Raw genomic sequence first — 21,094 nt, 5'->3', positions numbered from 1 at the left:
CTAGATGATTCAGCAGAGTGGCTTGAATGTCTTGCTATTTCCTCATCAGGGTCTAGGCAGAGATGATAAACACAGCTGCCCATGATGCTTTGCTGGAATCACGGTGCCTCTCACACTGTGTGAGGACAACATCTCTTCCCATCAGAAGTGAGCCATTAAAGGTGTGAGGACATAGCTGAGCAGAGTGCTTGTCCATTGTGCAGGAACCAGGCAGGGGACACACACTGATAATCCCAGCACTTGGGAGCTACAGGCAGGAGAATCAGGAATTCAAAGTCATCTTTGATTATAGAGTAAGTTTGAAACCAGTCTGGGCTACCTGAGGGGGGGAGAGAGAGAGAGACAGAGAGAGACAGAGAGAGACACAGAGACACAGAGACACAGAGACAGAGACAGAGAGAGACAGAGAGAGAGACAGAGAGAGACACACACAGAGAGACACAGAGAGGGACACAGACACACACAGAGACAGAAAGAGAGACAGAGAGAGACACACACACACACACACACAGAGAGACAGACAGACAGACAGACAGACAGACAGACAGAGAGATGGAGAGGGGAGGGAGGGGGGGGGATGGGAAGAGAGGAAAGCAGAAGCAAGGAAGGAAGGAAGGTTCAAGGAAGGAGGAATGTGGTCCCTAGCAGTGTAGCCCTGTAGCCGGGCCCTCTGAGTAGTGGTGAAGGTGCTGTGTGTTGGACACCAGTTCCCAATTTGCATGGCAAGGTCGTTAACTGGCCTGGGTATGCTCCTGTCTGTTGGGAATCTTGGGCTGCTAGGACTAGGAAGCCGGGCTGGGAGGGATATGAGGATCCTGGGTAGTTCTCCAGAACCCTCTGTGGGTGAAGCTTCACCAGGGAAAGGAAACTTGGAATTCAAGGCTTTTGTTGTTTGTTTCATCTGTAAAAACACCAGAGGTCTCCAAACCCAACCCGCAAGCCTTTCCCGGGCAGCTTCTGGATTTATCTGTTAACACAGGAACTCAGCCCAGGATAGGTCAAATTCACACTAGCATCTGACCCTTCTGCCCTGTGGTCCTAGTTCTGAGTCTGAATAGAAAGACTGGACAAGTCTCCAGTTTCCACTGACCTATAGGGACCTTCCTAGTAGGAGTGCTCCTCTGCTTAAGCCCCGCAGCCTTGGCTCAACATCCATGCCTCAGGCCAGTCTTAAGTTGGTCTCAACATTTGGGACCTGCTGGCTTGCTGGCCTGCTGGTGTGTGGGTCTCCTGGTGTGCCTGCCTGCTGGTGTGCTGACCTTCTGGTGTTGTGTAGTCTGTGTGAAGAGAGCACCTTTGCCTTCTCTGCTCCATCTCTGCAGGCACAGCTCCAGTGCTCCTACTCTCTCACAGAAGCCACAGCCAAGCTGCTGTGGCACTCTGGTCATGCCAGCTGCAGCCCATCCTTGTCTTGGACTGTGGGTTCCAGGGCCTGCAGGTCTATCTAGTTAACTCCTCCAGTCTGAGTTGGTTTCCCTCAGGAGACACCCCCCATCCCTAAGCACTGGTGTCCACAATGCATTTGAGGAACATTGTGTCATCTTTCACGTAGGCGTACTTGGGTGACTGCAGCTTGCTGAGGGGCAAGAAGAGTGGGCAGCCACTGGCCACGTTGGTCTCACTCTGCGGTCGCTGGAAGGAGGCCGAGCTCAGGTCAGGCCTGAAGGCATCAATGGCATGTTCACGGTTGTTCTGGTCAAGTAGCATAAAGGTGACCTGCAGGGTGGGGCAGATGGAGGGTCAGGCCTCAGGTCATAGCATTGGTTCTCATGGAAGCCCAGTATGTGGGCTCAGAGAGCTTCACGCCACTGCTTGGGCTGTACCTCTGACCTTGGAGAGGAGGTATCGTGTTCCACATGGAGAGGAGGCAGAGGTGAGACGTCACATCTGCACTAGGGAGAGGCCCATGGGGTGGAAGGAACATCTGGTACTGTGGCAGCTTCAGGGTTTGTCCTTCCACTGTCCCACCCAATGGGAATTGTGTGTGTTTGGGGAGCGCGTGTGTGTGCAAACCAAAGGTCACCATCAGGTGTCTTCCTCAATTGCTCTCCATCTTACTACTGCTACTACTACTATTATTATTTTATTCAGACTTGGAGATCACTGGTTAAGCTACAGCCGGCTGGATGGCAAGCCGGGGCTTCTCACAGCTCCTCCTTCCCAGTTTTGGGATGGCAGGTACCCACACCTGGTTTTTGGTGTGGGTTCTGGGGAACTGGATTCACCATTTAAGTCATGTCCCTAGGCCACAGCAGTGGGGATTCTGATGCTATAGTTAAACTGGCTGCTGAGACTAGGGTGCACCGGACAAGAATGCAGGTCACAGGCACCTACATGGTGATGTGTCAGCTTCTGCTAGGACCTCCTGCTGCCAGGCAGAGAAGCAAGAGCAGCCTGGGGCAGGACTTCTGTCCAAGCCTTGGGACACCCACTGAGCTTCTGGTGTACCCAGAGCAGATTATGTACCGCCCTGAGAAGTGGATCCACCTAACACAAGCTCTGCCCTGGCACAAGCCACTGAGCGTACCCCAGGAAGCACACCGCTTCTCATCACCTGCTGAAGCTGCTCTTAAACTCGATTCCTGGGGAGGACTTAAAAATCCCAGTGCTTGGCTCTTCTGTTCCAGGAACAGGCGCTCCCACTCAGAGCGGTGGGAGCCTTGGCCACTGGACCTGCACTCAGCTTCATTTTATAAAAGGAAATTGATTTGCCCTGGCCTCAGGTTCACAGCTAAAGCCAGCACTAGGACCCAGGTGTCCATGCCCTCCCCAGACCCGTCTTCTCCTGGGCCCATACCTTGTTCCGGAATGGCCAGGGCAGTAGAGCATCATACTCTCCTCTCATGATCACGATGAACAGGGACAGGTGGGTCTTCTTGCCTGAACCATCTCCATTCAGGTACAACCGCAGACATAACTTGTAGCCGTACTTGGCAGTGTAGAAAGCTGAAAGATGAAGCCAGGGTCAGCACAGGGCAGCGGCCAGTGCTGGGCTTTCCAGATGAGGAGATGGGGTGCAGTGCAGTTTGGGGCCTAGCTCTCTTCTCTAGGAGAGTGTTGAGCAAGGGCTCTTGGAGGTTGCATTGCCCAGGGATTGGCACCTGGCCTTCTGAACACAGAGAAGGCACCACACTCAATGGTTCTGACTTAGCAGTGGGGTTGATCTGGCATGTGTGGTTTTAACACTTCCCTGGGGTGCCATGCTGCTTGCCCCACAGTTACACATGAGATCTACCATTTTAACCAACCCTCAACTAACTAGCCTAGGAAGGGGAGGTAGCTGGGCATCGTTTTATGTGCTGGGGCAGAATTAGGGTTAAGGCCTAGGCTTCCCAGGTCTTGGCATTGATTTTCTCTGGTGTGAGAAGGGTACTTTTTGGTTCTGCTATCAACCCCAAGAAGCAAGTCATCCCCGGTGACCCAGTATGCAGGCTTGTATGGCTCTCTCCCTAATGGTACATCCTTGGGCAGAGCTCTGCAGCCAACTCTAAGCAGCCCCTCTGGCCTATAAAATGAGGCTGTGAGGACAATCACTTGGCAAGCCTCTCAGATATCACCTCCAGGAATGGCCTGGCTCTGGCAGATGGTGTGGCTTAAACAGATCCAGAGCTGCATGTAAATATTAAATGTATGGCAACTATATGTACACACACACACACACACACACACACACACACACACACACACACGGGCATTTTGTTACCAGTTAGCGAATAACAACAGCTACCAAGTCGCCACTCTGTTCTTAGCAGGAGACCCAGAAACAAGGAAGAACCGCCCGATTCAGCGATGCCCACAGTCTTCCCCACTGTCTGCACCACTGTCACTGTCGGGAGGCTCCTAGCCCCTTCTCATCACAGCCTCTTTGCAGCCTGTGGTTCCAGGGAGGAGAGGGCTGGTACACTGGCAAGAGCCGTGGTTCAGAGCACAGCCCGTGTCTCCCTCAGGAGCCCCAGCCTGACACAGCATGGCTGGTCCTGCTTCACGTCTCCCAGCCCTCTGGGGCCTGTCCCCCTACTGGTCTCTGTGCCCATGAGCAGTTACCTGGAGAGAAGAGGCTGACAGTCCTGCCACACACTGACTCATGGCACCTCCTGGTGACATTGGTGATCTTCCACAGGAAGGTGCCATCGAAGGAGGCCTCCTCCATGAGTCGCAGGCTCTGCTCAAGTTTGCCCAGGACCTGATCTTTCTGGGCCAGGGTCTGCTGCAACTCCACCACCTGCAGGGAAGGCTGGTCAGCCAGAGGCACCATCACCCAGCTTGGGGGACTGGTGGGGATAGTGGGGCATGGGGCTACGTCACCACAGAGGCTTTCCTGACTGAGCTTCCAGGGCCTGAGCCTATCTCAGGCTTGGGGTTCCTTTCTCTTCTTGCTCCCCTGCCTAGCCATTCACTCATCAGGAGCCCAGCTCACACATCCCTTCCTGTAAAGCCTCCAGTCTCTGTCCTGGCTGGCTAGTCTTCCTCACTGTGTTTCACAGCTCTTCCAGTGACTTTCTCCTCCTGTCCAGGGTGTCTCTTCATGGTGGGCTCCTTTCCTGTCTGTGTCCACACATTGTGTGGTGCCCAGCTGCAGGAGTGGAGCCAGAAGTCTGACAGTGAGATGGGAACCCTCATTGCCCTCAGGGAACCTACTTTACAACTGGGCAAGGGTGTAAATGGTATAAACCCAGCATCTTCCTGACCATTTGAGCCCAGTGCCTGTCCCTGCTAGTAAGTTTCCCCAAAGAAATCCGAAAGAATAAAGTTGAGTTGTGAGAGAGAAGGTGAATGTCACAGACCTAATTGGCAGGGTGTGGTAGGGATGGAACTAAAGGCATGCCCAGCTAAGTGGGAGACAGTGAAATAATGTTGCTGTTTTCAAAAAGTGACAGGAGCCTGGTGACTGGCTACATTAGGAAAAGCATAATCTCTGGAATAGAGGGGGTGGACTGAGAGTCTGGGACTACACTCTGCATGTGGACTCCTATAGAGACTGAAGCTGAACATATGAGGAAATCACGGCCCACCATGCTCTCAAGAGCAGACGAGGACATTGAAGGAAATAGTCTGTTGGGATGAGCATTGACTGTCTGCTCTGGAGAGCAGCTGTAGGTATGAGAAAGTGGGTTGCTCTGTGGGCCCTGAAGGCCACAGCCAGGAACAATATATGGAAAACCCAGCTTTATGAAAGGAGGAACTTTGTAACAGTGAAACTGCCCAGCACTGGAATGAGTGGAGGGAGCCGGTGGAGGAAGAGTTCCGGGCCACTTCTAAACAGAAGACCTGCAGCACTGGATTGCATAGCACTGGCTTTCCCCCAAGCTGATACAGGGTCTTCCTAGTAGATCCTGGGACACAGGGGAGATCTGGGCTAGGATGGAGGCAACTGCTCTGAGCAGGATGAATGACTGGAAGGCTGGATGGCACAGGGGCTCCCTGAGCTGACGCCTAGAGCACATGCCCATCCCACTCACCCTCTGCTCCAAGCTCAGGATGTGTTCTCGGTCCAACTGGCTCTGGTGGATGGAGGCGGCCAGTGCCAGGTGGGAAGCCTCCACCTCCTTGTTGAGGACAGCGACGATGTTCTCAAACACTCGCAGCTTCTCCTCCAGCTGAGCCAACTGCTTCTCTTTCAGGAGGTGCCACAGGGCCTGTTCATCCTGGCTCTCACAGCAAGGTGCCCGGTAGCAGTCTACCTCCAGGTCCCCAGTCACTTCCACAGCTGCCCGGAGCTGCAGCTCTGACAGGTTCCGCTCCAGTGTCATGGGCGTGGAGCCAAGGTTGGAGCCTGGCGAGGACTTCCAGTCCTTTAGGACCCCCAGAAGCAGGTGCAGATGGGAGGCCTGAGAAGTGGCCTCGTGCTCCTGCATGGATTGTGGGCTCCCCTGACAAGAGAGTGAGAGTCACTAGTGAACAGTGAAGTGGAAGGAGACCCTGGGGACCAGTAAGGAGACGTGGCGTCAAAGGCCACCAAGCAGAGCCAGATCCATTATCTCAGCAAAGGGGAAGTGGCTGTCTGTATGGGGAAGGGCGGGGGTGGAGCTATGTGCAGGAAGACAGTCCTTAGATACCCCCACACACCTAATGCATCCCAGTCTCTAGAGTGACCACCCTGTTCTGCCCTTGAGCATAATGATGATTCAGGACCATGGAGAGGGGTGTGGGGACATGCACTTGAGTGATGCTACAACAAGGTTTAGGTGAGGCATTCAGAAGAACTTCCCGTAGTGCAATAACTTAATAGTTAGATTTATTGCCTGGTAACTCCTTAGTATGGGAAATACCAGAGGAGTAGCTTGGTGTTTGGGAGGATTTGGAGAGGTAGAGACATCTGGGCTGAGACTGTGGACAGATTTGACATGCTGTCACTTACCTTGAAGGAACAGCCAACACTTGCAAAGGGACACATGACTCCAGTCTCAGCCACCTCAGGATGAACCTGGAAATGATAACTGTGTCACTGGATGCTGGGAGGCATCTCCGGGGTTCCCCCAAGGGCTGACTGAAAGAAACAGGAGCCAACAAGGCCGGAACTGGCCAGGCACATGACTCGGCCTGCTCTGTTCCTTCTGCCTGACTGACCTGTCCCACCTTTGGAGGCTCAACCCTTCTGTAATTACAGAAAGAGGACCAGAGCCCTGCTGTCATTTGGAACAGCAAAGTCTGTCCTGTCAGTACCAAGTCCACACAGCCCTGGAGCCAGCCCTCATTCTTCAGCTTCAGATGTTGAAGAGACACTTCACAAAAGAGCTGCATGGGGGAGGAATGTGCATGTGGCCAAAATCAGAGCACTGCTCCCCGTGTTTCAGGACAGCTGGGAGAGACAAGGCCATCCTAGCAAAGACCTGGGCCATAAAGGCAAAATAGTATAGACACCTCGGAAGTCTTACAGAAGTAATTTATTTAATTATTATTATTATAATTATTTTTAATACAGGCTCTAACTATGTAGGCCTGGTTTGCCTGGAACTTGCTATGTAGAACACTCTAGCCGCAAACTCACAGAAATCTTGCCACTGTCTCCCAAGTGCAGGGATTAAAGGCAAGCACCATCACACCCAGCCAGCTGTGAACTTCTGATCCTCCTGCCTCCATGTTCTGAGTGCTGATATAAGCATGTGTCACAAATCATGGTTTATGAGATACAGGGGACTGAACCCAGGGCCTTGTGTGCCACATAAGCATTCTACCACTGGGTTACATTCCCAGTACTATGGAAGTATTTTGCAAAAGCCAAGCCCTACTTACTTAATTCACTTGCTTATAACTTATAATTGACCTACAGATGACCCACATATTCCACCCCAGGAATTTATTCAACAGAAACAGAAACTCATGTCTACACAGAGATGTGTGTGAATACATACAGCAGCTTAATTTGCAACAACCCTAACCTGGAAACCATCTAAGGATAGCCAGAATGTGAATGGATCCCAAAGACTGTCTTCTCCCTACAGAACCTACTCAGCCATCAAATGAGATTAATACTAAGATCTGCTATAACATGGAGAGACCTTGAAGCCATTAAACAAAGAAGTCAGATGTTAAAATGAACTGTCTCCCAAGTGCTGGGACTAGAGTCATGTACCATCACACCCAACCAGCCATGTCCAGAGTGCTGAATATAAGCATGTGTCACAAATCTTGGTCTATGAGATACAGGGGACTGAACTCAGGGCCTTGTGTGTACACACATCTTTGTGTAGACATGAATTTCTGTTTCTGTTGAATCAATTCCTAGAAGTGGAATATGTGGCTCGTCTGTAGGTCAATTATAAGTTGTAAACAAGTGATTTAAGTTAGGCTTTTCTTAAAATACTTCATAGGGTTGGGAATGTAGCCCAGTTGGTGGTATGTACTCCAGGACATCCTTCATGAAGAAAGTTTACGGGAGGCAACATGGCCCCGACAGGCAGTAGATATGCTGTGTTTGCAGGGAATGACCAGCTCGTTGTGGGACAGAAGCATTTGCCATCTCGGCAGTGAGGATTACCTGATTTTGTACATTAGCCAGGACTTTATCAAACTGTGCACGTAAAATGACATTTTTCTACATGTAAAATGATAGCTCGTTTTTATGAGAACTTTTTTTTTTTTTTTTTGAGACAGGGTTTCTCAGTGTAGTTTTGGTGCCTGTCCTGGATCTTGCTCTGTAGACCAGGCTGGCCTTGAACTCACAGAGATCTGCCTGGCTCTGCCTCCTGAGTGCTGGGATTAAAGGTGTGTGCCACCACCGCCCAGTGAACATTTTTTTTTTAAACCAGAATAATCAAAGGAGATGGGGTTGAAAGGAGGGGGGCAGGAGGGCTTCAGGGCTGAACGGATACAAAGCCACAGAGTCCATTTTTCTCAAAGCTGATTCATATGGTTAATTTGGGATGCAGAGCCCAGCCTACAAAAGATTCACCCACCTGCTACACTGCCCTCTGCTACAAGGGACAGGTTGCTCCCAATCAAGAATAGGAAACAAATCCAGGCAGTGGTGGCACACGCCTTTAATACAGCACTTGGGAGGCAGAGCATGTGGAACTCTGTGAGTTTGAGGTCAGCCTGGTCTACAGAGTGAGTTCCAGGAAAGGCTCCAAAGCTACACAGAGAAACCCTGTCTCGGAAAAACAAACAAACATACAAACAACAGAGAGAGAATAATAAACAGATGTTTGATGGGGACAGGCAAAGGGTGGCCCTGGCAGGGAGTCACACTGGCTTTGGGAATCTGCCTCAGTATAGCCTCTCCAATAGGTCACTATTGATGACATGTGGCCCAGGAACATTAGATGTCAGGTATTTTGGACTTAGGACCCTCTAAGGCCCTATGATTCCATGTTCATGGTTTCCATCCTTTGTGGCTTGAAGTTGACAGTCCCCAGAGGAATAAGGAGAAGAAAGTGGGACAGTTAACACAGAATTTGGGCATTGCCACACAGTGGGATGTATCTGTGGATAAGCAGGGCTTGTGGGCAGAACAGCCTGCTGTGGGCTACATGGATGTCTGGCTTGTCCTAATGATGAGGCAGGCGCAGGAGTTTGCTGTGACTAGCCTTGAATGCTGAAAGATGGGCAGCAGTAACTCAAGAGGTCTTCTGAGGCCCTAGGGCCAGCCAGCTGCCAGCTTTGGTGACTCATCACTCACTCTTTACCACATACTGGGAGATGGGCTCTGAGGCATCCTGTGTATATACACTGTTGCTGTCACTTTGGGTGCCATGGCACTGGGAGAGTTACTTAGTTCTCCAGGTTTGGTTTCCCCATTTGCAAAATGAATAATACTAACCCATCTGATAGCTATTACAAGAACATGAGGTAACACACGTAAGTGCTCATATTGTTACCTCTCATAGCTGTGACAACACTCAATGGTTTAACACAATATAAACTTAGAATCTATCACAAGGTTGCTGGCAGCAGCATGTTCCCCGGAAGCTGCCTGCAGCCCCTGGCTTGTAGGTCCTCTCTCCATTGTCAAAGTCAACATCCCCTTGCTGTCTCCTGTGGATGCTTGTCTCCTCGAAAGGACCTTGCGGTTACACTGTGCTCACCCAGGTGGTATAGAGTCCTCTCTCTACCTCACCTTCATGCCTACAGAGTCTTTTCAGCTTGGTCATTCATGGCTGCTCCTGCCAGGTCCATAAGTCATGCACAAAGCATTTGGGGGCTGGTTTTCCACTTGCAGTTGAAATGGAGACAATGCCACCCATCTAGGAGCACGAAGTTGGAGTTTGGCTTTGCCATATGATTTAGGTTCAGGTATTAGCATCTCTTTTGCCTTGGGCCTTCATATATCACTTATTAATAAATCAAGGGTACCAACAGGATGCTGCTGGAGTGCTACGATTATAGATGCAAACTGTCACATTTAGGAGTGTAAGGGTGGGGAGTCACACTGGTTAGCACACTTCAGAGAGCACATGTCACACTCAGGAGTGTAAGGGTGGGGAGTCACACTGGTTAGCACACTTCAGAGAGCACATGTCACATTCAGGAGTGTAAGGGTGGGGAGTCACACTGGTTAGCACACTTCAGAGAGCACATGTCACATTTAGGAGTATGAAGATGGGGAGTCACACTGGTTATCACACTTCAGAGAGCACATGTCACATTCAGGAGTGTAAGGGTGGGGAGTCACACTGGTTAGCACACTTCAGAGAGCACATGTGACATTTAGGAGTGAATGAGTGGAGAGTCACACTGGTTAGCACACTTCAGAGAGCACATGTCACATTTAGGAGTGTAAGGGTGGGGAGTCACACTGGTTAGCACACTTCAGAGAGCACAGACACACACAGAGACTGGGAAGAGAGGCAGGAGGGACATGGCTAGTGTTTTCCCATGTCCCAGGACCCTGGGAACAGAAGACTGACTGGCCTTCCTTGAAAGAAGCCTGCTTGAGCTCAGTAAGAATAAGGAAAGAAGTCGGAACCCGCCGCATGTGGAGGGTTGCTTTACAGTTCTGCAGTTCTCTGTTCGAAAAGACACAACCCAGTGGCAGAGCCTGCTACATGTACACACAGGGAGTTAGACCAGGCTTCTTAGACTCCTGCCATTTGGGCTTCTAGAAAAGGCCATGGCATTACCATGAGCTACAGACCAATCTTTCTGACTGGACCTCAGAGGAAAGAATATGTGAGAGAAGCAGTTTCCTTCCCGGGTCTTAGCAAACAGAATCAAATGTTATTTCCTAGTTCCTAGTTTGTTTTGCTTGTGTGCGTGTGTGTGTGCGTGCGTGCGTGCGTGCGTGTGTGTGTGTGTGTGTGTGTGTGCGCGTGTGTGTGTGCGTGTGTGTGCGTGTGTGCGTGTGTGCGTGTGTGTGTGTGTGCGTGTGTGTGTGTGTGTGTGCACATGTATGCTTGCACCCAGGTGCACATGGAGAGCAGAAGAGGACATCAGTACCCTGCACTTCACTCTCCACCTTGAGATCCAGTCCCTTGAGACAAGGTCTCTGAACAACAAGCTCCAACAGTCCCTCCTGTCCTCACCCTCCCATCGCTGGTGTTACAAGTGTGGATGGCCAAGCCCAGCCCCACCCCCTTTAACAGGCAGGCTGATGATTTGAACATGGGTCCTCATGCTTACACAGCAGGAACTCTGATCTCCCCAGCCCTTCCCCAGCCCCAGTTCCTGCTTTGTCTCCTTCCCTACTGTTGATTGTCCAGGGAGGTCATTCCAGGCAAGAATGGCCTCTCTATGCCGTCATTGACCTCCTAACATTTGCTTGCTATAATTGTAACTAGCTGATGCTTCTGGGCCCTACATAAGGAGATAGTGATTATTAAGGCAAGCCATAATCAGAAGTAAGAACTCCAGGTCTGCCAGGAGTGTCTTCAAACCAAGGACAGGACAGACTGATAGCAGCTGGCATGGGGAGGGTTTGTGAGATGGGCATCTTGGGCTGAATTCAGCTGCTCTCCAGCCTGGCCTCCCTGCCCAGCTTCTGTCTCCTAGGTACCTCAGACATGCAGACAAAAGTTGGGAGTTACCACATGCAAAGGCCTGGCTCAGTATTAGTCATTTTCCTTACGTTAAAAGTCCCCTAAAGTTCCCATTAGGGCAGGATCAGAGGAGTAACTACTGTGTGTAACTACACTGTGGCCCATGTAGGCAGTGCTCTTAACCACTGAGCCAGCTCTTCAGCCCCTTACTTTGTCTTAAGGCAGTAAATTTCAATCTGTGCTCTTGCTGAGCCCTGGAAGTCCCTCAAGTCTCTTAGAAGCTAGGACTAGAGAAACAAAAGGGTTAATATTGTTTGATGTTGGGTCATAGGTGCCACAGAAGAGAAAGAAGTTCACTAAGATGCCAAACCTTCACTTTCTGAAGGAGAAGAGGAGTTCTCCTCTTCTTTTTAGAAAAGACTAACACCCAGCTGGCTCACTCCAGTTACTCTACTCAAACAAGGTTCACTGGGGCTGGGAAAGGCTCCAACTACTAAAGTCATCTTGCTCTTGCTGCCCATGAGAGCAGACAACCCACACGAATTTCTGTCCCTTTTGATTATGGCAAGCCATAATCATAAGTAAGAACTCCAGGTCTGCCAGGAGTGTCTTCAAACCAAGGTCGGCACAGCTGCAAGCTCTCAGGTAGCACCAAGTGCAGACTCTCCAGAGAAACACTTCTCCAAAGTTTAAACAGCCTCGAAACAGTTTCTCAGACTCTACTGATCAATCCATACATAGCAAAGGCTTTGCTACAACACTTCTCTCAGAGCCAGACACAGGGCCTTACTATACATTTCACTTAAAGCCGGCCATAAAGGCTCCAGGCTATCTAAGAGGATTTGGCTCCAGGCACCCAAACCTTCCACTTGAATTGAGCTTTATCTTGATAAAGATGGAAACAAACAAACAAACAAACAAACAAAAAACAACAACAAAACCTAAAGATGCTAGACATTAAAGTATATCTGGCCCATGTTACCTAACAGTTATATAAGTGGTGTGTTTTAATTTTGCCAAGAGAAAGAACAAACCACTCATTGGAAAGCACAGAGCTCATTCCCTGTGCTGTACATGTAAGGCCCATGGGAAGGTGTCTGTGTCTGCTCCTGTGCAGAAACTGGTCTAGAGACAGCCAGACAGGGAGGCTCAGCAGTTCTTCCACGGAGATGAACTTGATCCTTATTATTATTATTCTCTAAGGGCCCATTGGAGGGGGAGGCTGCTAAAAAATGGGAGGGAAGTCCTTCAATTAGCTCTGGGCAGGGCAGGAAGTCCCTGCACTCTCTGAATGACAGGGACTGGTGCAAAGGAGTGGGGACTGGTATGGAGCCTCTTCTGCATCTGGGCCAATGGGAGGGAGGTAGGGGTGCCCTGGCAGCTGTTGCTCTGTGACTCAGATGTCATAGATCCTGGGAAGAACCTTCTAGAACCAACTTTGCGGCTTCATTTTACCACTGGAGAAACAGGGTCTGGAAACAGGTTTGCCTCCAGCCATGCACCACGGGACATAAACCCATGCCTGCACAACAAGGTCTGGATCCACGGGTACTGTTCACTGCTGGAGGGAGCTTTGGTCGAAAGCAGCTTCATTTGTCTCACCGTGGGGAAGGAGAGGATGACCAAGCAGAGATCCTGGCCACCGAGGGGCTCTGGCATTTAAAGTGCTAGAGTGTCTTCCTCATGTGTCATCCAAGAGGTCAGGTTTTACGCAGTGACCCCTACATGGCTGGGCTTCTGGACCCACACAAATTTTGTTTGGAATCTTAATTGTGAGATTAACATAAAGATCGCTATCCTGGTCCTGTCTTTGGTAAGAGGTTTACCTCAAATTCTGTCCACCTTCATGTCCCTTCACAAAGCCCTAGAGGAAGGGTACTCACAGGGAAGACGGGCTCTCTCAATGGAGATAATTTAGCTCATAGCACTGAATACACTCCTATACCTTTTTTCATTTCTTCCTGAGTTAGTGGGATCTGAAAACCTCTGGGCTACACAGGTACCTTACGAACGTCCTTTCAGCCTGGTGGAGAGGGAAGGGCCAGATTTCAAGGCTGTTGCATAAACCTGTCTCTCTGGCCCCTTCCAAAGGTCTAAGGTATCTCTTACCCCCAGACACACTGAAGAGGTGAGCTGAATATAGTCTCTCTCTTTGTCAGGAACTGGCTGAATTTCTCAAGTAAGGGGCTGGAGAGTATATTTTGGGGCTTTGAAATTTCTGTTGTAAGTGTTCAATTCTGCCACTGTAGGGAGAAAACAGCTACAGAAAATACGAGGGTGGCTAGATACCAGCAGAACTTTATTTATGGACATAGAGTTGGCATGTTATAGAGTCCTTATGAATTCCTGAATACAATTTCTCCCATCAATTAAAGACATATAAACCATTTCTATCCTGTGGGCTATATATAAAACCAGGGGGTGGGCTGGATTAGGTCCAGGAGCCAGTGGACCCCTGGTCTAGAAGGTGCTTCCAGTTCTAAATAGATCAGAGCCTGCCAGGTGGCTTAGGGCAGCGTGCTCCTGTCACTGTGAGCACCTGTCTCCGCCTTGCTCGGAAAGTGAATTCACTGTAGGCTCAAGACAAAGGACTAACACATCTGCACCTGTCAGGGGCCACATGGGCCACTACCCACTGAACAAGTCTCTCTGCCTCCCTCCCTCCTCCCTCCCTTCCTCCCTCCCTCCCTCCTTCCTGCTCTCTGTAGAAGCCAAAGGACAACCTCAGGAGTGGTTTCTCAGGTGCCTGCCATCCACCATTTTCCCCCTTTCTTTTGGAGACAGGTCTCTGGGTAGCTGGGAACTTACTATGTAGGCTAGGCTAGCTGGCCAGTGAGCCCAGGGATCCATGTGTCTCCTCCCCAGCACTGGTATTGCATATATCATCACACACAACTTTTATTACATGGGTTCCAGTGACCAAACTCAGGGCCTCACAGACTGAGCTGTCTCATCAGCCCCCAGAGGTGGCCAGATGGTCTTCCCTGTTTATGCTAACGTACCTTCTCCTGAGTCAGAGGGCTTCCTGGGCTCACAGGCTTCAAGCTGTCTGCTCTGCATTTAGGACAGATCCGATCTTCACCATCTCTGGGGAAACATGCACAAGATTCTCACATAAAGCACCACACCTTGCTGGCACCCGCTATCGTCACTTGCCACCGTCCTGACAGACTTCAAAGCCCAGACCCTGCCTCTTGCAGTAATTCCACCATCCAGGGGCCCCACTGTCAAAGCTTCGAAGCTCTGGCTGTCCACTGTTTTCCTGAAGCCCCACCTGTTGTGACCGGATGGTGGCTTTCCACACCCATGTAGTGTGATGATGGATGTCTCACTGTAGAAATACCCATCCAGCACCTGGTTACAGGGTCTCTCCTTGAAGAATTATCCTACTCACTGACTTGCAAAAATTCTGAATCCCTATACTTCCAATCTCAAAGATTTAGGCAAGGGGTTATGGGTATGGGACTCCATTTGTTCTTCTCAATGCCATGTGTGTGGTTTTGGCCTCTTACTTTTTGGCCACGGCAGGTGACCATGGCCTATTAGGACAAGAAGAGGACTCAGGGTCTATCTACCTGGAATGGGTGTCAGATTAGGACCAGAGTGCGGTGTAGGACACCTGTGTCCGGAGTTCTAACAGTGAGTGCTGCTGATTCAGCCCATTTCTAGGTGAGGAAAACCAGGCCTCAGAGAATGGGGCCTTGGATGGGCCACGGGAGGGCAGAGGCACCTCCGGCTGCCATCCGGCACTTTCCAGTCAGCTTCTGCTCTGCCAGGGTTTCCTGGGGGCGGAGGGAAAAAGATGAACTCAGAGCATCAGCTGGCAGGAAGCCCAGTCAGTTGGGACCTCCGCCCCCACCTGGCCTTCCCACAGCTACAGCCTCCTGCAGCTTCTCCCCTTAGTCACCGAATTTGACCTTTTCATTTGACTGATTCGGTTTCCCCACATTCTTAAGCTGTGAGGTCCCAAGGAAAGGTCAAGCTTGTGGCCCAAGGCCCTTTAGGAGTACCTTCACCAGGAAACCCCAGGAGGCAAGCCTTCAGCTGGGGGGCAGGGTTTGCAGTTCTTGTCTGTACAATAGGGTAGTAATTGTACTGACTTCCGCAGGCAGGCTGACCTGAGGACGCAGGGATGGAACACTTGGCCCACAGCAGGTGCACAGCACTGCTCAAGGCTAATGCTGTAACATCTCAGTTATTTACACTTTAGGCATAAATATATACCCTATTGCATCTTTGCCCCCATTAACTGGGTTTAATAAAACAAAATAGTGTTTTATCACAGTTTGGTATTTGCCGAAGGGGCCTACATTCATTGTTGTGAGAAGTTTGGGGAATATTATTGATGGAACCTTGTCGCAATTTTGTGAGGCAGAAGGAAACTCCACAGGTAAGAAGTCAGGGCTCATAGACACCTGAGAGTTCAAGCCAGGCAGCTTAAAGGTCTACCTCAATAATGATGGATGCACAGACAGCTTTCTGTGGCTAATGAGCCATCCGCCCCCAGCCCGGGGCGGTATTCAGGAGAAAGGACTGTGGAAATAGAGGCCCAGAGAGGTGAAGCTGCCTGCTAAGGTCGGCAGTTCTCCTAAGTCCCCTCCCAACAGCAATCCTCCGTGCACTTCTTCACACCGGCCCTTGGCTCTGGCTCCTCACCTCAGCTTCTCAGAGAGACAGGCCGCGCAGTAGAGAGCCCTGGGCTCTGATCGGTCCTGGCAGGCAGCAGGGGGGCAAACAAATGGAAACTCATTTTCATCAGGGGCTGGGCGGGGGCCGCTGGCTGAGCTGGAGGCCATCTTGAGGGTCTGTCAAGTAGAACAGAGGGCCAGCCTTGAGGAGCCTGTGAAGAGAGGTGGGTTCTAGCCTGGGCCACACTTTCTGTGACTTTATCTTCTCCTCTCTGGCTGTGGGTTACAACGTCACAGCTGAGTCACAGCAGGGATGGAGTAGGAATTACCCTTTGTGGTTAGAAAAATCCCCTGGACAGAAACTGAAAACTTTTAGGAGTGTCCAGACATTTTTCAAAGTGAGAAAGAGCAAGAAACAGTCATAGGAAGAGAGCAACGCTCTCCAGAGTCACGGTTCCCCTGCCTGAGAACCACAAGCTGCTGCCGGCTTCCTCTATCTCCTTCCCAGGGCACTTTGGTAGAGAGACCATGGTTGGCCACTTGTCTTGCCCTTGCCCTGGACCTCTGAGCCATGTAGAATTCTCTGGAACAGTGGGGTTCAGCTTTCTGATGGAAACCCCAAGAGTCCTGAAATCAGGTCCAAAATTCGAGTTCTGAGTCCTCCAGGGTGTTTGGGTGGTCTTTAAATGCCACTTTCTCACATTGTCACTCGGTTACCCCATATTGAGAAAAAGGATTTCGACAGTGGTCTCTAGGGCTTGTGACTGAGGACCCTATGACTAAGACAACCAAAGGTATTAGGAAGTCCTCTAATGGCCCCGCCCTGCCTGTGGCATTGTGCATCACTCACGGTGGCTACAAGTGAACAGGGCCCCCTCCCTTGAAGTTCAAGGCTTTGGCAGAGACTCTGCAGAGCCCTCTTCCTAAGCCCCACTCAGGAAGTCATAGGTGGCTATGTATCTGGTCAGGAGCCACCACTTCCCTGTCGAGAAGGAAGTCCAGGTTCATGTGGATTTGCTCTCAGTCACCCAGCGGACTGTAGATCCATGTGTGCATGAAGGGTGAATATGGAAAACACAACTCTGGCCAGCCATTGTGTGCTGGGCAGTCTTTTTCCTCTAGTCCTTACAATTCTTTCTGTAGCCATGTACAGCTGTATGAAGCAAGGTGCGAGGCTCAGAGACACACAGCCTGAGGTTGAGCATTGGCATCGGAACCATGTCTGTTCTACCCTGAATGAGGTAAGAACAGGAAGCATGGTGAAGCCTCAGAGTCTGGGATGTTGGTCAGAGCATCCAGCTTGTCTCAGACTGTCAAATGACAAAGATGGCCTCCATATACCTTTCTACCCAACTGTACTTCATTAGGGTTTGTAGATGTACATGCTGCTTTCAAACTACAGGCTCTGAGTTCAGGCAGGTCTGAAGGGTTTCTGGATCTACCACATACATGGTCTTTTAATATTTATTTATTTATGGACAGAGTCTCACTTTAAAATTCACTCTGTAGACCAGGCTGGCTTCAAACTCACAGAGATCTGCCTGCCTCTCCCTTCCAAGCGCTGGGAGTAAAGGTGTGTGCCACCATGTGCCAACATGCACCGCTATGCCCAACTTGCCACACCCAACTCACCACACAGTCTTAAATGTGTCTATGCCTCAGTTCTGTATCTGTGAAATGGGGGGTAAAAGCATGTATTTTACCCAATTGCCGAGACAACCAAATGAGAAGGCAGGTGTTCTAGTTTCATTTTTCTTGCTATGATAAACACTCTGGCATCAAGCAACATGAAAGAAATTTATTTGGCTTACAATTCCAGGTTAAAGTCCATCATTGGGGAGAAGTCAAGGCAAGACTCTAAACAGTCAGTCAACTCACATCCACAGTCAGGGACAGAGGATAAAACAAATGTATGGATGCTTGTTCCTTCACTGTGATCAGCTCAACTCTCCACTCACACAGCCCAGAACCCCCTGTTTAGGGAATGGCACCACCCACAAGGGGCTGGGTGTTCCTGTATCAATTAACTTAATTATGACAATCTCCCACTGCATGCCCGCTGGCCAATCCAGTGTAGACAATCTCTGATTGAGACTTCCTCGGTCATGTCAAGTTGAAAGTTATAGCTAAACATCAAGTAGGTGAAAATGTGGCAGGGGTTGTGGCCCAAGTGACATGCTCCAAAAGCTTTGGTGCTTTACTTGGCGATGACCATGCCCTTCTTGTTCCTCACTACAAGGAAAGGGTTTTTAAATGGCAAATTACACATACACAGTGGTTTTGCATCTCTCAACTTCCTTGAGCCTCCCAGATGGGCAGAGACTCTGTGTTCAGTGGTTTTCTACCTTCCCTTTAATACAGTTCCTCATGTTGTGGTGACCCCAACCATAAATTATTTTTGTTGCTACTTGATAACTGTAATTTTGCTACTGTTATGAATTGTACTGTAGATATTTGAGATGCAGGATGTCTGGTACTCAACCCTCGCAGGGGTCATGGCTCATAGGTTGAAAACTACTGCTCTAGATAAACTCAACTGTCCACCCTCCCCAGGATGGTGCCAGAACATCCAGTGGCCATTGGCAAAACATTCCATTGTCAACTGAGCCCTGCCCAGCCTGCCAATGACCTTGGACTTACTTTCCCGCTCTCAGAAAGGCATCCCTTAACTGCTCAGCCCGAGCAACAACCCCCTGCACCCCCACATGTCCCCTTCTTCTCCTGTTGGGATACAAGGGAGGCATCCAATCTTGTTGCTCCATCTAGCTTCTGGGTACCTTTCTCTTGTCCTATCCCCCCACCCCTTCACGGAGTCCCCATCTACCAGCCCCTTCCCACCAGCATCAAAACTCCCCTAAAAGTCTGTGAGTAAGATGACAGGCACAGCTGTTTAGTGCTGTGTGTTAGGTGGTTTTTTTTTCTTCTTCTTCTTTGTCCTGGGTTCAAAACCAAGTTCTCGCTTACTGAGCCACATCTCCAGCCTTCTTTTAAGTACTTTTACAAACATCTCATCAACATTTCCCTCCAATCTTTGGAGGCCCCCTACTTTATAGCAGAGGGACCCAAAGTACAGGTAAGTTGAGTGCCTTTCTCAAGACCTCACAGCTAGTGGGCCAAGAAGGACTGAGTACAGACCTGCTCTTTTTGAGACAGGGTTTCTCTGTGTAGCTTTGGAGCCTTCCCTGGAACTCACTCTGTAGCCCAGGCTGGCCTGGAACTCACAGAGATCCGCCTGCCTCTGCCTCCCCAGTGCTGGGATTAAAGGCGTGCGCCACCTCCCGGCTTCAGACCTGCTCTTTAAAATGAGCATGGTCCTTATCCCCAAATTCCTCTTCCATATCTATTCTCTCTTCACTCCACAGTGAAAAGTTTAAAGAGGATTGTCCACACAGCTGCTGACATTTCAGGGAACCTACTCAACCCTGTTACAGGTTTGCTCACTGTCAAATGCTCTGGCCTGCTCTCGTTTCTGTCCTATCGGAAGCAACCAGAGGGCTCTCTCTGGCTCTCCTTTCTTGCCAGCACCTTCCATCTCTCATTCAGACAACCTTCCAAGTTGATACTTGTACCACGATGGTTCTTCATGGGTCTCTTGCACCTCTTTCCAACCTCCACCTCCTTTGGTCCCATCTCCACTGCTCCCAGTAAGGGGAATCTCTATGCTCTGAGTAGCGGTGTGCCAGCCTCTTTCTGGTCTTTGGGCACACACCTGGGCCACACCCACTTCCCCCGGAACATCTCGGTGACAGTGCCCAGATTGGGATCCCATGGCACACCTACCGCTCACAGTCAGGCATGCTGTCGGGCCTCCAGCCTGTGGCCCCCTGCCCTCCCGACTCCCTTTCCTTCCGCAGGTGACACCTGCCATGTCCATGTCAGGCTTCGATCAGAGCTGAGGGCAGAGCTGCAGTGACAGTTTTGGGACCATGGCACCGCTTGGTGGGGGGCTGGGGGAAGCGAAAGGGGCCTAGGACCTTGGTGGGTTCTGCAGTGCGAACCCGCGCCCGACGCTTGCGCTTGGGGATCTGCGGGTGCTGGGCAACCAACCTGCAAGCCGCTGCCTTCTCTCACTCGGAGGGCGGGAGCGTCCTTGGTGTCAAGCGGACAGAAGCCCAGGGAAGCAGGTCCTGGGCGATTGGGTGGAGCTGGTTCCTGAGGCCGGCCGAGGGCGGGGCGAGCGCTCCTCCCACAAGGAAAATGAGACCCAGATTGCATCTGTTGGGGTTGCGGTGCTAGCTGACTACTGTAGTGACTGCACCTATGAGGTACTCAGTACAATGCAGGTACACACATGCAGCGTTGAGCTCCAGTCTGAGATCCCGCCAGGGCACGAGAGGAAAAGCAGCAAGTCTGAACCTTAACCACAGTGGGTTCTTGCTAAGAGCCCAGCACCCTGCAGGCTCGGCCGAGCTCTGTGGATAGAGCAGACAGCAGTGAGATGGTGCAACTGTGCTCTCGGCACTGTGTGCTAACAAAACTGGGTGCAGCAGGGAAGTGGTTGTGCTTATAAAGCTAAATGCCTACATCATTTCACACACACATACTCACAGCATTTTACCCACACATACATATATACACAACACACACACACACACACACACACACACACACACACACACGCACACACACACACACACACACACGCACACACATGCACACAAGCACACGACTTCCCTAGTGCTGATATTACTAGCACGAGTCACCTTGCTGGGTTTTGTTCTGGACATTTGTCTAGCCCCCACCCATGGCAGGCCCACTCTGGCTTCAGGTTTCTAGCAGTCAGGTGATGCTGCAGGACTGGGCTGGGCATCTGGCTGGCCTTTGGAATAAAGACTCTTGAGGTTTAATTTGGAAAGGGGAACATTTGCCTGAAGACAAGTATTGTGTCTCAGGACCCCCTGTCCCCCAAACACAACCTCCATGATGTATGTAAGCATGGTCAGAGGCGGCCTCTGAGGGCTCTCCATTCTTCTTTTATATTATCTATCTATCTGTCTATCTATCTGTCTATCTATCTGTCTATCTATCTGTCTATCTATCTATCTATCTATC

At 50.5% G+C, this 21,094-nt stretch overlaps 1 protein-coding gene across 1 annotated transcript; it reads right to left on the bottom strand.

Moving 5' to 3' along the window:
- Nucleotides 1-597: 597 nt before the first annotated feature.
- Traf1 (TNF receptor associated factor 1) lies at nucleotides 598-20,161 on the bottom strand. Its single transcript, XM_036185792.1, has 8 exons — nucleotides 20,090-20,161; nucleotides 16,071-16,219; nucleotides 14,417-14,501; nucleotides 6,359-6,424; nucleotides 5,460-5,870; nucleotides 4,045-4,222; nucleotides 2,798-2,946; nucleotides 598-1,716 (listed from the first exon to the last, which is right to left on the bottom strand). The coding sequence occupies exons 2-8, from the start codon at nucleotides 16,208-16,210 to the stop codon at nucleotides 1,498-1,500; spliced, it is 1,248 nt and encodes a 415-aa protein (XP_036041685.1). The 5' UTR covers nucleotides 16,211-16,219; nucleotides 20,090-20,161; the 3' UTR covers nucleotides 598-1,497.
- Between the last annotated feature and the right edge of the window lie 933 nt (nucleotides 20,162-21,094).

Source organism: Onychomys torridus, chromosome 4, assembly GCF_903995425.1.
Source record: "Onychomys torridus chromosome 4, mOncTor1.1, whole genome shotgun sequence".
In the NCBI taxonomy this organism is placed as follows: Eukaryota; Metazoa; Chordata; class Mammalia; order Rodentia; family Cricetidae; genus Onychomys; species Onychomys torridus.
The sequence above is the reverse complement of the archived record's forward strand: the minus strand, read 5'-3'. Positions and strand labels throughout refer to the sequence as shown.

What these genes read in the sequence shown, in the direction of transcription:
- Traf1 (XM_036185792.1), bottom strand. Translation starts at nt 16,210, where the DNA reads ATGGCCTCCAGCTCAGCCAGCGGCCCCCGCCCAGCCCCTGATGAAAAT. An exon ending in TGTCTCTCTGAGAAGCTGAG is followed by an intron (nt 14,502 to 16,070) that starts GTGAGGAGCCAG and finishes ATGTTTCCCCAG; the next exon opens with AGATGGTGAAGATCGGATCT. An exon ending in GTGTTGGCTGTTCCTTCAAG is followed by an intron (nt 5,871 to 6,358) that starts GTAAGTGACAGC and finishes CTCTCTTGTCAG; the next exon opens with GGGAGCCCACAATCCATGCA.